Source organism: Cardiocondyla obscurior, unplaced genomic scaffold, assembly GCF_019399895.1.
Source record: "Cardiocondyla obscurior isolate alpha-2009 unplaced genomic scaffold, Cobs3.1 scaffold48_0_253740, whole genome shotgun sequence".
In the NCBI taxonomy this organism is placed as follows: Eukaryota; Metazoa; Arthropoda; class Insecta; order Hymenoptera; family Formicidae; genus Cardiocondyla; species Cardiocondyla obscurior.
Window position 1 is genome coordinate 202,272 of NW_027228796.1, and position 16,182 is coordinate 218,453.

Sequence of the window (16,182 nt, forward strand, 5' to 3'; positions counted from 1 at the left end):
CGCCGCTACGGTGCTTGGGGACTCCCACCGCTGAAGCGGTTGCTCGGGAGCGCGCTCAGATATATGAGCGTGTCTCCCGTATGAAGAGGAGGACTCTGCCCCACAGCCGCCATTATGGCGCGCCTAAGGAAGCAGGCGAGAAATGATATGCTGGGCTGGTGGCGCGCAAGTCTTAGCGCGTCAGGTGCACCAGCCCGCCGCACATTAGGGCATTAGCCCCGGTGTTAGGAGTGGATAAGGGGGCGTGTTATCGCCTCACCCAGGTCGGCACAGATGGTCTCCGGACATGGGTGTTTCGGGGATTATCTGTGCCGAATTGGTCGTGAGCCCACGGCGTGCTGCCACCAGTGCGGGGCTAGTCAAGACTCGGCGCAACATACTCTGGCGGAGTGTCCAACCTTCGCCGAAGAGCGCCGAGCCTTGACCACTAAGTTTGGGAACGATCTTTCCCTTGAGGCCTTAATCCCTAAGGTTCTCGAGGGAAAGGAAGATTGGGAGATATTCCTTTGCGACATAGTTTTGTCGCAAAAGGAGGAAGAAGAGAGAGTCCGGAGAGGCGAAGTTCTCTGGATTCACTAGGAGACGGAGGAGGTGTCCCTCCTCGTTTGAGGAGAAGGACAAAACCTTTGGCCCATTTAAGGCCTAGATAGGACTAAGGGGAGAGGTGAAAACATTTCTCTTCTCCCTTCTGTACTGGAGAGTAGGAGGGCCCATAAGGGCCGTGCGGCAAATGCCGCGGGTTTTTCTAGCCCTTTCAGGGCTATAAACTAACCAGTTCTTTTCAGAACTTGAGTGGGAATCTCCTTGGGGAGGAGAAGAGTTCAGCCCCAATAGCTCGCTTCGGCGTGAGGGGTCTCGTCTTCTCTCTTCCCTTTAGACTTAGTGAGGGGCAGCGGTTGGTGTTCAATCCAGCCGCTGACATCCTCTTACGTAAGAGGTACGGCTGCAGAGGTGGTAGCCCCTCTGTAGCCGAGTAGATAGGAGGGCAGCCCAGCCATGTCATCGGCTGGGCGCCGTGTCTTTCCCAAGCAATAGGAAGGGCGCGGCCAGGACTGGGACCTGGGTCAAGCGGGGGACGGCTAAGGAAGTTATGTTAGCGTACCCGAGCCGTTCCCAAACGCCGAGTAGTCCCAGCCTGTGCAAACAGGCTCCCGACGGGTTTTAGTGGGTAGTGGGCAGGCTCGAGTTAGCGAGCCAAAGACCTGAGTCCCACATACCCCCCTAGTCAAACAGGGGGATGCGTAAAGGCATTTCCCTAAAAAAAAAAAAAAAAAAAAAAGGTTAGGTTAGGGTCGCCCTCAGGGGCCACAGATGCCGACCCTTTATTAGGTCGGTGTAGGTCTGTGGTACGGGACTTGGCGGTCCCGAGGTACCCGAGCCCGGCAACCACTTTGCCGAGAGGGGAGGTTCATTCCTCCCAAGGTGGTAAGGATGGCGACCCGGAATACAAACGCCCGGCTTGTCGAGGTCGTTAGGGAAGTCTTCTGACTTCCTTCGGCAACCTCAGGGGCCACAGATGCCGACCCTTTATTAGGTCGGTGTAGGTCTGTGGTACGGGAATCGGCGGTCCCGGAGGTACCTGAGCCCGGCAACCACTTTGCCGAGAGGGTGGGTTATATTCCCCCAAGGTGGTAAGGGATGACCCGGAATTCAAACGCCCGGCCTGCCGGGGTCGATAGGGAGGATTAGTTCCTCTTCCGGCGGGTGGTTGGGGGGTTGGGGGTTGGGGGTTGGGGGTGTTTTCCTTTTTCCTCCTTTCCTTTCCTTCCTTTCTGTCCCGCTCAGTCAGAGCGGTGAGTACGGCGTGGGGCCGCTCGGACGTATTCCGGAGGCGGGGCTCACGCGCCGTGAGGTCGAGGTGTCGGCCAGGCCGGGGTCGTTAGGGTTGGTACCCCACCGGCCTAGGGAGTAAACCCTAGACAAATCAACACTTAAAATGTTTATTATGATGAGCCAGTCTAATATAACAAATACGGGTGTACCGCCTCAGGGGATCCCAGGGGCCGGCGCGCGAGGGAATACTGTCCCAGTTCCCCTTCCGTCAAACGATGGGCCACCTGCCGCCTGCACCGCAGGGGTGGCAGCAGAAAATACGCCTGCGAGCAGTATTAAGAAGGCCATGCGACCGGACAAGCCTGGTCCGGCCAGCTCGAAACGTGAAGGGATCGAGAAACTCTCTCCCTATCAATCACCCGTTCCAGGACGACGTACATCGAGGGCAAGCTCAAGGGCGAATTCAAGAGCAAACTCGCCAACTCCCTCGATTGCTTCAACATCAGCGGACGTCCTATCTGACGCCGCTTTTCTGTCTGGAGTGGACGAAGATTCGTCCATGGATATCTCCGCCACCTCTTCAGTGGGGTCAAGGTCGCGGAAAAGAGGTCGTCCTCCTACGACTGGCGAATACGTAGGATTGGCGCAGGCGAAATTGCGCCTCTGAAGTCGAGCAAGATGCTCATAAGGAAGAGGTCAGCAACATCCTTGACTCTTCATATAAGATGACCGCCAAACTACGAGAGACCTCGGACAGTATGGTCGAAGGATTTATGGCGGAACTTAGAGACGCGCCATTAGAGGACCTGGCGGCCCGTGTATTCGAGAGCCAGGAGAAGGTGTTAAAGGTCGCCAGCGTCTCGAAGGGGTTAAAGGGCACGATGATAAAAGCCCTAAAGGAAGCCGCGTGTGTCACTCGAGCCAGCACAACTCTCATGGCCTCGAGATCATCCAGAGGAGCGGAAACGGATGCGGAATCTAGGTTCCTGACCTTATCTAAGGAGTTGGACGACGCAAGGAAGGAAATTCGGAATCTCCATGAAGAAATCCGAAATCTACGAAGTAGAGCGGCGGAACTACCAGTCAGGGACTCCTGTGCCATGCCACCACCATCTGGCAGGCCAAACAGGAGATCCCCACCACCAGCGGAACACCAGGAGACAACCGTCTCCAAAGGAAGGACGAGACCAGCGGAATCAAGATCTGGACCATCAAGAAGAAGATCTCCGTCGATGGATGAGGCCGAGGAGGCCCTTATACAGAGGCTCGATGGCCTCTTCAACAAGTGGTTCGAGAGGAGATTTGGGAGTGTGCCACCTGGTCCCATGACATCAAGGGCCAATCAAGAGGTGACCTCCACCCTTTCCGCCGGGAAGTCGAAACCTCCCGACGGCGGTACTAAGAAGGCACTTAAACCAGCCCCATCGTCTTCAAGGAGACAGCAAAATGTCCCTTCGAAGAACTCAGGAAGAACAGCCAAACCCCGTCCATCCACCAGTGCGGGGAACAGATCCTCTTCTAGGAAGAGAGCAAGTGGGACAGAGGACGAATCTCGACGTCCTCCACCGGTTAAATCCGCCAATACAGCGGAAGCGAACAATTCGTCCACACTTACGTGGTCGAAGGTTGTTGGTCGTAAGACAAAGTCGGCCAAACCCGCCCCTGTTCCATCCCAAAGGGGGGGTAATCCCAAAGGATCACCTGGGAATATGAGGGCCCAAAAAAGCGTTGTTCCGCAAAAGCGGAAAATTCCAAAAAACGCTGCGGTTATCGTGTCCTGCGCAAAGGACAATTACGCGGAGGTCTTAAAATATATCAAGACCAAGGTCAGTCTTGACGACCTCGGAATCCCCGGTCTTAAATCGCGCCGTGCGCTAACCGGCGCAATTATATACGAGATATCGGGAGAGGACAGTGCGGCTAAAGCCGATGTTTTTATGACCGCATTAAAAGCGGCCGTTGGAAGCCAAGAGGGCGTAAAGATCTCACGCCCCATCAAAATGGGCGAGTTCCGGGTAAGAGGGCTAGATGACTCTGCCTGCGAGAGTGAGGTCACGGCGGCCATTGTCAAATTGACCGCCTGTGACCCCAACGACATAAGAGTTGGCACTTTCCGCCACTCCAACGATGGACTTAGTACAACGGTGGTCCGTTGTCCAGCCACCGTCGCCAATAAAGTGGTGGCGGAGAAAAGATAAGGGTCGTGGACCCTGGTCCGTGTAGAAATGCTTAGAGCGCCCCCTGCAGTGTTTCAAATGCCTGCAGGGTGGCCATGTAAGAAATAGATGCCCGTATCGGAAGACAGGTCCAATTGCTGTTTCCGATGCGGGGCCTGGACCACCTAGTGGCCAATTGTACGGCCGTGGTCCCGAGCTGCCCGGTATGCCAAAAAGCGGGCCGTAGCTCGGGCCATAAGACTGGCGGGCCCGCATGTAAAGCGAGGCCCAAAATGAAGAGAAGGGGCGAGGCAAAGGCCCCACCACCACCATCTTCCTCCCTTCCTACTCCAGTACCGACTCCAGTAGTGATAGAAGAGGAGCAGATGGAAGTAGAGGGCGAGGGACTTCCACAGAGGAAGCCTCGCACTTGTTTGGATACGGCCAAACAGGCCGCGTGCGGAAACAGCCAGGAGGAGGCTGATACGGCCCAACATTCGCCGTAATATTGCAGGCGAATCTCAACCACGCCCGGCAGGCACAGGATCTTTTCGTGCACACTCTTGCCGAGCGTGGTTGCGGAATTGGTATTGCCGCGGAGCCATACTTCATCCCCCCCCAGCATCCCTGCTGGGCTGGGGACCTTTCCGGCTCCGCGGCCATCACGTGGACGGTCCATACCCGCCCGTGTGCCCCTGTTACATCGGGCAACGGGTGGGTATGTGTAAAATGGGAGGACGCCTTCATTATTGGCGTTTATCTATCCCCAGCCCTTAGCCTCGCGGAGGTTGAAGACAGATTAAATGGGCTGGGGACTTGTATTCAGGCCTACTCTCCCCATCCCATCTTATTAGCCGGGGATTTCAACGCGAAGTCCCCAGATTGGGGCTGCCCTCAATGGGACCGCCGTGGGACTTTGTTGGCGGATTGGGCTGCGTCTCTCGGTCTCCTTATCGTCAACCAAGGAGCCGAGAGCACTTGCGTTGCGTGGAGGGGCGAATCCACGATCGATTTAACGTGGGTTTCCCCCTCTGCACGCACGCGTGTTTGTGATTGGCAGGTGTTGACGGGCTGCGAGACATTGAGTGATCATTTGTACATCTCAATGATCATGTCCGCAGCCTCGTCCCGCCAACTTGCCCCCCTGTCATCTGGGGGCAGGCCGCGGAAGACAAGGTGGGCCCTTGGCCACCTCAACAAGGACATGCTCTCCGCGGCCCTGGAGGCCCAAACCTGGGCCAGTGATATCCCAGCGGCAAACGCGCTGGAAGATGTGGAGTGGCTCCGTGGCGCACTTGAAAGTGCGTGTAACACATCCATGCCACGGGCCACTCCCCGCCCATCATCAGGGGCATATTGGTGGACGGAGGACATAGCCACATTGCGGCGTTCCTCCGTCCAGGCTAGACGGGCGTTCCAACGAGCCCGGCGTAGAGGGTGCTACCCCAGAAGATGTTTCTGCGGCATACGAGGAGTTCGGCAATGCTCGCCGACTCCTCAGGGCTGCTATACGCCGTGCAAAGGAGAGTGCATGGCAGGAGCTGCTAGATACAGTCGAAGGGGACCCCTGGGGCCGACCTTACAGGATTGTAACCGGCCGTCTACGCCCCAGGGCTCCTCCAACAGTAGAGTCCCTCGACCCTATCCTTGTTGGTCAGGTGGTAGACGTCCTTTTCCCTCCGGACGGTAGTAGAAGGACACACTTGGTGTCCACTCCAATAGGCACTCCAGCGATGGGCTGGGATGATGCCATACACCAAGTCGGTGCTGAAGAACTGGCCAATGCGGCCAAGAAGATCAGACCTCGTAAGGCACCCGGGCCAGACAACGTACCCGGGGTTGTCCTCTCCTTGTCCTTGGATTTGTTGGCTCCCCGGGTATGTCGGATATATACTCGACTTTTAAGGGAAGGGGTATTCCCTTTAGTATGGAAGCAGGCCAGTCTGGTCTTGCTTCCAAAAGAAGGTAAGCCAGCCGGCCTGCCTTCTTCTTATAGGCCTATTTGCCTCCTGGACGAGGTCGGCAAACTCTTTGAGAGAATCATCGCCGGCCGCCTCGTCCAGGAGATGCGACGGGGAGGAAGGGAGCTTAATCAGGCTCAGTTTGGGTTCCGCGAGGGCGTTGGACGCTATAGCATCTGTCCGCTCTCTCGCGGACGCCACAGTTAGAGAGGGGGTGTTGTTAGCCGTATCATTGGACATAGCCAATGCTTTCAACACCCTCCCCTGGCAGAAGATAGAGGAGGCCCTTCTTTCCTTTTCCCTTCCTCCCTACCTTTGTCGCGTGGTTGGTTCGTACCTGTCTGATAGGTGGTTGAGTTACACTGACCGTAACGGTCGGTGTGTTTCAAGATGTGTTGAACGCGGGGTTCCACAGGGGTCGGTCTTGGGCCCCTTACTGTGGAACCTCGCGTATAATAGAGTTCTGGAGGTGTACTTCCCCGGGCTGCAGCGTTGCGTGTTATGCAGACGACACGCTTGTGCTGGCCCGGGGAATTGATTGGAGCGAAGCACGCTCTCTGGCCGGTATCGCCATACATACCGTGGTGGCGACAATCGAAGGACTGGGCCTCAAGGTGGCGGCCCAGAAAACTGAGGCCACTTATTTTTATGGGGCCTCTATTGGTCCCCCTTCAACCACAGTTGTGGTCAGTGGTACTTCCGTCCAGGTGGGTCCGAGTATTAGATATCTCGGTCTCACTCTGGATGGAGATTCGGCGAACATTTCGCCAGGGTAGCTCCCAAGATGAGCCGAGCTGCGGCTACTTTGGGCAGGCTTATGCCCAACCTGGGGGGCCCCCTGTTAGGTGTGCGGAAGCTTTACGCGGCGGCCGTCCGCTCTATCGCCCTCTACGGGGCAGCTATTTGGGCGGACGACCTGCCGCTTAATAGGAAAGCCCTCTCAGCCGTTCATCAGGCTGAGAGGAGGCTTGCAGTGCGGGTTGCCCGCCTGTACCGTACGACAGCCGCTAATGCGGCGGCCATTATGGCGGGCATCCCGCCAATAGAGTTTGAGGCAAAGTCCTGCGCCGAAAGATATCGGCGCAGGACTGCCATTATGCAGTGGCAAAGGTCGAAGTTGACCGCCGCGCAGTCGGAGAAGTTGCGCCGTGACACGAGGCGCCAAGTGTTGGAGTTATGGGGGCGTCAGATTACTTCTGCGCCCCCTGACACCCCAGGAAAGAGGGTGATCGACGCCGTCCGCCCATGCTTCAAGGATTGGGTGGGCGGCGTAATAGATAGGGGCGGTTTGCCATATAGGGCGGCACAGGTGGTCGCCGGACATGGTGTTTTTGGTGACTACCTGTGCCGCATCGGTAAGGAGCGCACTCCCGTCTGTTGGGAGTGCGGTAATGACCGGGACTCGGCGGACCACACTCTCGCCGAGTGCCCGGCCTTTATAGATGAGCGGCGCGAATTAGTCGCGGCCGTAAATCTCCCTCCCGGCGGTAGTCAAAGCCGTTGTGGGGGGAGAGAGGCCAAGGCAGGCCTTTTCCTTTCTGCGAGAAAGTCATCTCGCAGAAGGAGACCATGAGAGGGTCCGGCGGGGGAAATTGCCCCGCCGGCCACCCAACAGGGGAGTGGGATTCCCAGGTGCCACAAAGAGGCACCCGTCGAGGACAGGGCGCACCTGCGCCGAGTGTAAAGTTGAGGCGGAATGGTCCTTTTCAGGGCCGAACTGAATCGGCCCCTTTAGGGGCCAATCAACAATTAGCCCTTTTCAGGGCTAAGGGCGTCGTATAGCGCCGGTGTCTTGGGGGGGCGGGGACCCAATAGCTCCCGTAAGGGTGAGGGTTTCTCGCCCCCTTAGGGCGCCGGTCATGTACTCTGGAGTGGAGGGGGCGGCATCACAGGTGGTTGGGAACCACCTGCAGCCCCCTCGCCCACTTGTGGGCGTTGGCGAGAAGGCGGTGGCCCCTTCTCGTCAAGTTACAGGATGGTGGCCCGGCCAAGTCCAATGGCCGGGCGCCGGGGGACTTCCTTAGCCTTTAAGGAAGAGCCCCCGGCCAGGCAGTGACCCCCTAACATCTGGGGGTCCTTGGCGATGGGCGGGAGGTGCGGAGTTTGCACTGTGATCATAGTTCCCGTGCCTCCCGCTTATCATTGCCTGCGCTAGGCCGCCCGTGTGGTTTTAGTGGGTAGTAGGCAGCACGCTTTGCATAAGACCTGAGTCCCACATAACCCCCGGAGTTCCCAAACCGGGGGTATCCGTAAAAGGATTTCCACACGTTAAAAAAAAAAAAAAAAAAGGTTAGGTTAGGTCAACCTCAGGGGCCACAGAGGCCGTCCCTTTATTAGGACGGTGTAGATCTGTGGTACGGGACTTGGCGGTCCCGAGGTGCCTGAGCCCGGCGACCACTTCGCCGAGAGGGTGGGTTTTATTCCCCCAAGGTGGTAAGGAAGGTAACCCGGAATGCAAATCCCGGCCGGCTGGGGCCGCAGGGGAATTGGTTTCCCGCCATGCCACCCGGGGTTGGGTAGGGGCCTCCCGCTCAAGGGGAGAAGATCCCTTTCTGAGGCATTGCACGCGGGTGCTCCCGCAGCCGAGGTTAGGATTACCTCTACCCGTTTCGGGGCGTACGTGGTGCGTTCCTGGGGCGGGTACGAGTATACGCACCGGAGTTGCACACCGGGGGTGTGACCCCACGGTCTCCGGGGGCGTAGGGTGTTCCGGCCTGCGGGCTGGGCACCCCAGGGAAGACGTAGGGGGTGTTTCGGGCCGCTCGGAAGTCTCCGAGGTGGGCCTGGTCACCCCGGGGAGGTTTTGACTGCCGCGGGGCCGCTCGGGCATACTCCGAGGCGGGGCCTGTGGTGTGTCGTTGGAAGGAGTCAGGAGTATGGAGGCGGCTAGGTCGGAGTCGGCAGGGTGGGCACCCAATCGGCCTATGGGACGGAAACCCTACAAAAACCAACATGATACGGAATGACAATGTCGGCCCATAATAATGCAGCTTTACCGTCTCAGGGATTCGGACCCCAGAGACCGGCGTTGGGAGAGTGCCGTCCCGGCTCTCTTCGTCGTCATCACACGACGGGCGATCCAGTGCTTGCTCCGCAGGGGCTCTGGTGGATAATGCATCTGCGACGAAGGAAGAAGAAGACCACGACCTCACCATCATTGAAGTTCAAGAGGGGACTCATACGTGTGAGGACGCAGCCGTTTCGGAAGAAACAGAAAAGAAGAAGTCACGGATTATTTCTGTGGAGACCGTGCCTCCCGGAAAATATGTATGTGGACCTAAATCCGTGAAAGAAAAAGGGAAATATCTCCCTATCAAGGCCAACGCGAAGTCTCCTCCTCCCAGGAAAAGGAGCTTCACAGAAGAAGAGCTCGTCTCGGTATCCAGAGGCAACTCATCGGACGCGGACACCGCATCAATAGCAGGAGATTCGGACCTCACCGACGCATCTGTAAGGACGGCAGCATCTGGAGCATCCAAGCGCTCGAAGAGAAGTTGCGCTACACCTAAGAAGAAAGGAAAGGTAGCCAACAAAAGTCCGAGAATAGAGATTTCATCCGATGATGAAAACTTATTCGACGTCATGCGGTCGAAAGCTGTCCCTATGAAGAAAAGGGGACGCCCAGTCACTACAGGTGAAGGAGTAGGAATCTCAGCAAGGGAAGCTGCAACAAAAACCTTGAATTTCCTCAAGGAAGAAATTAAGACGCACCAGGAGATACTGGAAAATGCGTATGACCCTGCAGAATTTAAAGGCAAGAGAAAATCAGTTCTTGCAAATAGAATAGAGGAAGAAACACAAAATCTTCCAGAGAGGGATATCGTCTCCAGCATTCTAGAAGCTGCTCAGCGGATAGATGGTGTTGCCACAAAGTCTACCAACCTCAAAGGAGGTTTCGTTAAAATACTGCGTGAGTCGGCGCTTAAAATCGCAATTGGAGTGGATGCAATTACACACAAATCCTCTCCAAGAGTAAATGAAGATGCGGAAGAAATTCGCAGACTGCGAGAAGAGGTACAGGATCTAAAGAAAGAACTAGTTACCTTAAAGTCACAACGGGACGTTAACTTAATGCCTCCTCCTCTACCCTGTGCTGGTGGAACGGAAGAAAATCAAGAGGCAAACCAGATGGAAGTTGAGGAGCTTGTAAACGAATCATCGGTCTTACCGCTTCCTCCAAGAGAACAGTGGCCCAAAGCCATCAGGCCAGCTGTTGGTGGCCGTCGTAAAATTCTCAGCGAAGACGACTATAAGGAAATCAGGGTGCCCCCCGTCTCTAAAAATACTGGTGCGACTTCTGCTCTTCAAAGAGAAGACGTAGAAAAAATTATCGACAAGAAGCTGACAGCTTTTATGTACATAATGAAGGAAGAAATGAGAAGTCTTCTAACTTCCGTCAAACAGTCAGACTCTGTTCCTTCTACTTCTCGCGAAGTCCGATCTACTAATAGTAAGACAACGGCTGCTAAAAGTATATCTAAAGGAAATGTTCCTGGAAATCTTAAAAATAATAAAAACCAGGACAAGGGCCGGATAACACAAAAGTCCACTGCCAAAGTTCCCCCCGATAACGGTGGGAAAGATACAAAACAGCTTGATAGGAAAGCTCAGCCTGTCTCTGCCAAAACACTTTCTTCTACAACAACATCAAAAGGGAAGGATTCCTTGGAAGAAACATCGTGGTCACGTGTAGTTGGAAGAAAAGAAGCTAAGCAGGCGAAGAAGACGCAAGATCCAAAGAACTCTGGAAGTAAAACCCAAGCGACTCCTCAAGTTCGCAGTGGGGCCAAGAAAAAGAAAAATAAAAGAAGAAGAGTTCCACGAACAGCGGCTATCGTGTTATATGGTCCCCAAGATCAGATTCCGGACATAATGAAGGATATAAGAAAGGAAATAAAACTTTCTGAAGTAGGAATAAACAACAAGGTCACCACTCGTAACACGATTACTGGTGCCTTGCTGTTAAATATCTCTGGACCGGATAGTGAGCCAAAAGCCGATGCTTTGGCTGCATGCATGAAAAACGTCCTAAAAAATCGTAAAGACGTTAAAGTAGACAGGCCGTGTAAAACGGCAGAAATCAGAGTTCGTGGTTTAGAACCATCGATCTCTGTACAAGAAGTAGTGGAAGCGGTAGCGGAAAAAGGCGGATGTCAAACCTGTAACATAAAAACAGGAGAAATTAAACGCATCGCCGGAAATCATGGCAGCCTATGGCTCCAACTACCACTTGCAGCAGCTAAGAAGGCATCAGAAGAAGGCGTTCTAGAAGTAGGATGGTCAAAGGTTAAGATATCATTGCTAGAGGCTCGTCCTTTAAGATGTCATAAATGTCTAGAGAAAGGACACGCAATGAATAAATGCCCGGAAAAGATAGATAGATCGGGTAGGTGTTACCGTTGCGGAGAATTGGGCCACGTCGCTAAGACATGCACCAATCAGCCAAATTGCCCGATCTGCAGTGATATCGGCAGAAAGGCAAATCACGTCTTGGGTAGTCAGCAATGTACTACTCGAAATAGGAAGGGTAGAACACAGAAAGAAGCTGATGCTTCTCCTTCTATCGGCGATCAAACTGCGTGTTCGTGTCCTCATCCCAGCACAAGCGGAGCAGCGAAAGAATCCAGCAATATGGAAGTTGACCTCCTGGAGGGGGAGGAATCAGAAACATATTAATGGCCTATACGATATTACAAGCTAATATCGGACATGGAAGAGAAGCTCAAGATCTGTTTATACAGAAAATGGTGGAATGCAACTGCGTGTTAGGAATAGTGTCCGAGCCTTACAGGATACCTCCTAATCATCCGAATTGGACCACAGATACTCTGAAATCAGTTGCGATTACATGGAGGTGGTGGCCAGGTGCCCCCATCTGTTCCAGGTTAGAAAATAATGATCATTATACAGTGGTAAAATGGGGACCACTAGTGATCATTGGAGTATATCTTCCTCCATCTGGCACTCTAGCAGAATTTGAAGAATGGCTTAACAGCATAGAAGACAGCGTTAGAAGACATCATCCGCTCCCTATAATAATTTGTGGAGACTTCAACTCGTGGTCGGAAACTTGGGGCTCACGGAAAACAGGAGCAAGAGGATCTATGCTAGAAGAATGGGCAGCTTTCCTTGACTTGGCACTCGTCAACCGGGGCACAACATCAACGTGTATTCGCCCTCAAGGTGAGTCAGTAATTGACCTCACATGGGCCTCACCAGCTGCAATTAAAATGATAACAGACTGGAGGGTTGACACAGAAACCGAACATCTCTCTGATCATCGTTATATAAGTATGAAGGTCAGTGGTACTCCAGGAAATCGTATCCAAGGAAGTAAAGTTTGCCAAAATAGATGGGCGATTAAAAACTAGATAGAGACGCCTTTGTGACGTCTTTGATAGTTTCGCTCTGGTCTCGAGACAGTGACCCATCTGCTCCCAACGCAGATCCACTGGAGGAAGCAGAATGGATAATAGACTCCATGATAGAAGCATGCAATACGGCCATGCCGAAAGTCAAGATATCACCGAGGCGTACAACGTATTGGTGGAGTGAAACCCTTGCAGATCTTAGAAGGGAAGCGGTTAAATGTGCTCGAATGATTACACGAAGCAAAGATAATCAAGAACGCAGACTTATTGCTACAGAAAAGTACAGAGAGGCAAGGAAATCTCTTAAAATAGCAATACGGAAAGCAAAAAATCAAGCATGGGAGGAACTTATAAATGAGTTAGATCAAGATCCGTGGGGAAAAGCGTATCGTATAGTTCTTAATAAACTAAGACCTGCATCTCCTCCCACTACGGAGATACTCGAACCGGAATTTGTACAGGAAATAGTTGGCACACTTTTTCCTAGTGCAATAAATGAGAGGGAGACTTACAACTCTTTCCCATTAGACGATGAATGGTCGGAAGAACTTGAACTCACAGAAACGGAGTTCTATCACGCGGCTAAAAGAGGACTACGAGGAAACACAGCCCCGGGTCCTGATGGTATTCACAAAAAGGCCTGGGCAGTGGCTCTTGAGTACTTTGGTGAGAATATGAGGCATCTCTTCAATCATTGCCTAAAGAAAGGAGTGTTCCCTCATAGATGGAAAAAGGCGAAGCTAATATTACTACCAAAAAAGGACAAAGACCCGTCCTTGCCGTCTTCATTCCGTCCTATATGTTTGTTGGACGAGGCCGGTAAACTCTATGAAAGAGTTATCGTTAACCGCCTCGTCCAACACTTAGCTGAATCGGGGCCAAACATAAGCAAGGCCCAATTTGGCTTCAGAGAGGGCCTTTCAACTGTGCACGCTGTACTTCGTGTAAGAGAAATCGTCGAGCAGGAAACATCGGAAGGAGGAGTTGTATTGGCGTTGTCTTTGGACATCTCAAACGCGTTCAACTCACTCCCATGGAGCAGAATCAAGACAGCGTTACGTCATCATCGTGTGCCTGATTATTTAGTCAAAGTCATAGAGGACTACTTAAGCGATAGATATATTGTATATACAGATAAGACAGGAAATGTACAAGAGAAGCAACAATGTCGAGGAGTACCTCAGGGGTCGGTGCTGGGGCCACTACTTTGGAATCTCGGATATGATTCAGTCCTTAACACCCCCCTTCCTCCTAAATGTCAAGTTACGTGCTATGCCGATGATACACTGGTAATAGCAGCAGGACGTGATTGGAGACAAGCCCTCTCGAGAGGTGAGACGGCTATCGCAGCTATAATTAGAGCAATCCGCGAGGCAGGATTAGGCGTGGCAGTCAACAAGTCGGAAGCCTTGTTTTTCTACGGCAAGGACTCTGTTTCACCACCGGAAGATACTACAATCGCAGTGGATCAAACCCAAATAACAGCACAGCCTCATCTACGCTACCTGGGACTTACACTCGATGGACAATGGTCCTTCAGGACACACTTTAGCGAAATATCGTCTAAGGTTAAAAAACGCGCCTTTGACTTAAGAGGCATAATGCCTAATCTAGGCGGCCCGGGACAGAGTGCTCGATTGTTATACGCAAATACGATCAGGGCCATAGCTTTGTACGCGGCCCCCGTCTGGGCCAAAGACTTAGCCTCAAGCAAGAAGAGCCAAAAGGAATTAGAGGCGGCATTTCATCTTGTGGCCATAAGAGTGGCTCGTGCATACTCTACGACATCTCGAGTGGCAGCGGCGGTGATTGCAGGATTGATCCCTCTGGATCTGTTAGCCTTGGAGTACAAGAAAACCTTCGAGGCAACACAAAAAATTCGGGAGATGGGATATCAGCCCACTCCAAGTCTTCGAAATCGCATCAGACTTAAGAATAGAGAAGACACTATCGCGCTTTGGGAAACTAAACTTCTTAGTACTCCCAATATTGCAGGTCGTAGAACAATAGACGCCATTGCTCCAATACTTGGAGATTGGCTTAGTCGTCACAGAGAAATGGCATTGTCTTTTCATGCCACACAGTTGATTTCAGGACACGGATGTTTCTCGGAATATCTGTATCGCATCAAGAAAGGAAGCACTACGCACTGCTATCATTGCGATGGTGGTGCCAGAGATACAGCACAACACACACTTGAAATTTGTGCTGCGTGGAAAGAAGAACGCGAAACTCTGGTTCATTTGATTGGACCGGACTTAAGACTATCTTCAGTAACATCGAAAATCATAGAAGACGTTGAGTATTGGAAGGCCTTCCTTCTCTTCAGCGAAAGAGTCATGAGGAAGAAAGAAGATGACGAAAGAGTTCGACAAGGACAACCCTCTGTAAACTCCGGACAGTCAACATCTAGAGACGGAAATGGACATACATCCAGAAGTACAAGGCGCACTCAGGATCGCGCTCGTCGAGGAAGAGATAGGGCACACTCAAGAGCAATGCCCTCATCGTCATCAAGCAGGACGCAGACCTTACCTACAAGGACTTCGAGTCGCAATAAGGCGACTATACACGACACACGGCGGACAGACAATGCTGCCCCGCCGGTACTTAATGTGCGACACACCGCACCAAGTTAACATTAAAAGTGGAGAGTGAGTGTTCTGTAAAGTACCCATTTTACTTTGCATGAAGCCCACTTCTCCACTTTAAGAATTACAAGCAGCAAGTATATAAGGCTGGGGAGCCTATCTCGCTGTGCGGATCGAGTAGCATAGCATTATATATATGTAAATTGTACTCATCAAATAGTACATGTATAAAAGACCTCACCAAAATGGTCTTATGCCTGAAAGGCACAAGGGGGACTCAGTCTAGAGTCAGCGCTGGAAAACGTAGAAGTAAAGTCTCGGCATATCCTACGTTTATCCAACTTTAGCGCGCCAAGTTTTGGCACATCGTCAGGTTTTAGTGGGTAGTGGGCAGGCGAAGTACCGTAAGTCCCGACCCCCACATAACCTCCTCTTTCCCCGGAGGAGGTATCCGTAAAGAGTGGATTTCCTGACGTTAAAAAAAAAAGGTTAGGTTAGGTTTCCCTCAGGGGCCACAGATGCCGACCCTTTATTAGGTCGGTGTAGGTCTGTGGTACGGGACTTGGCGGTCCCGAGGTACCCGAGCCCGGCAACCACTTTGCCGAGAGGGTGGGTTTTATTCCCCCCAAGGTGGTAAGGGATGGCGACCCGGAATTCAAACGCCCGGCCTGCCGGGGCCGTTAGGGGGATTTGTTCCCTTCCGGCGGGTGGTGTGGGGGTTGGGGGGGTTAGGGGGGTTGGGGGGTGTTTTCCTTTTCCTTTCCCTTCCTTCCCCTGTCCCGCTCATTTTTGAGCGGTGTGTACGGGCGTGAGGCCGCTCGGACGTACTCCGAGGCGGGGCTCACGCGCCGTGTGGTTTGGAGTTGGTGGACCGTTCGGGGCCGCTCGAACATATTTCGAGGCGGGGCCCGACGGTCGGTGTTGGTATCGGGCAGGCCGGGCTCGTCAGGGTTGGCACCCAACCGGCCTAAGGGAAGGAAAACCCGAGACAAACCAAATTTCAATGATTTAATTATGGCAGAGCACAGTAAAAAGACGACGAATTTACCGTCTCAGGGGGGTCGGATCCCCAGAGACCGGCGAGAGGGGGGTGCTGTCCCAGCCCCCCTCCCGTCGTCATCCAACGATGGGCCACCTACCGTTTGCCCCGCAGGGGCGGTAGGGGAAGCAGCGACTGCGAAGGGGCCCGATAGACCAGGCCCCGCGTCCTTCAAGCAAATGAGGGCAAGGTCGGGGGGGCCATCACCTTCCCCTCACCTTTAATGGGACGGCACCAATCTAGGAGGGTGTCACCGTCGCCGTCGGTCGCGTCAAACACAACGGCCGATAT

The 16,182-nt window shown here is 53.2% G+C and overlaps 1 protein-coding gene across 1 annotated transcript; it reads left to right on the plus strand.

Annotated features, from left to right (window-relative positions):
• Positions 1–6,674: 6,674 nt before the first annotated feature.
• Positions 6,675–11,566, plus strand: LOC139112761 (uncharacterized). Its single transcript, XM_070673822.1, has 2 exons — positions 6,675–7,245; positions 8,988–11,566. The coding sequence occupies exons 1-2, from the start codon at positions 6,675–6,677 to the stop codon at positions 11,564–11,566; spliced, it is 3,150 nt and encodes a 1,049-aa protein (XP_070529923.1).
• The last annotated feature ends 4,616 nt before the right edge of the window (positions 11,567–16,182 follow it).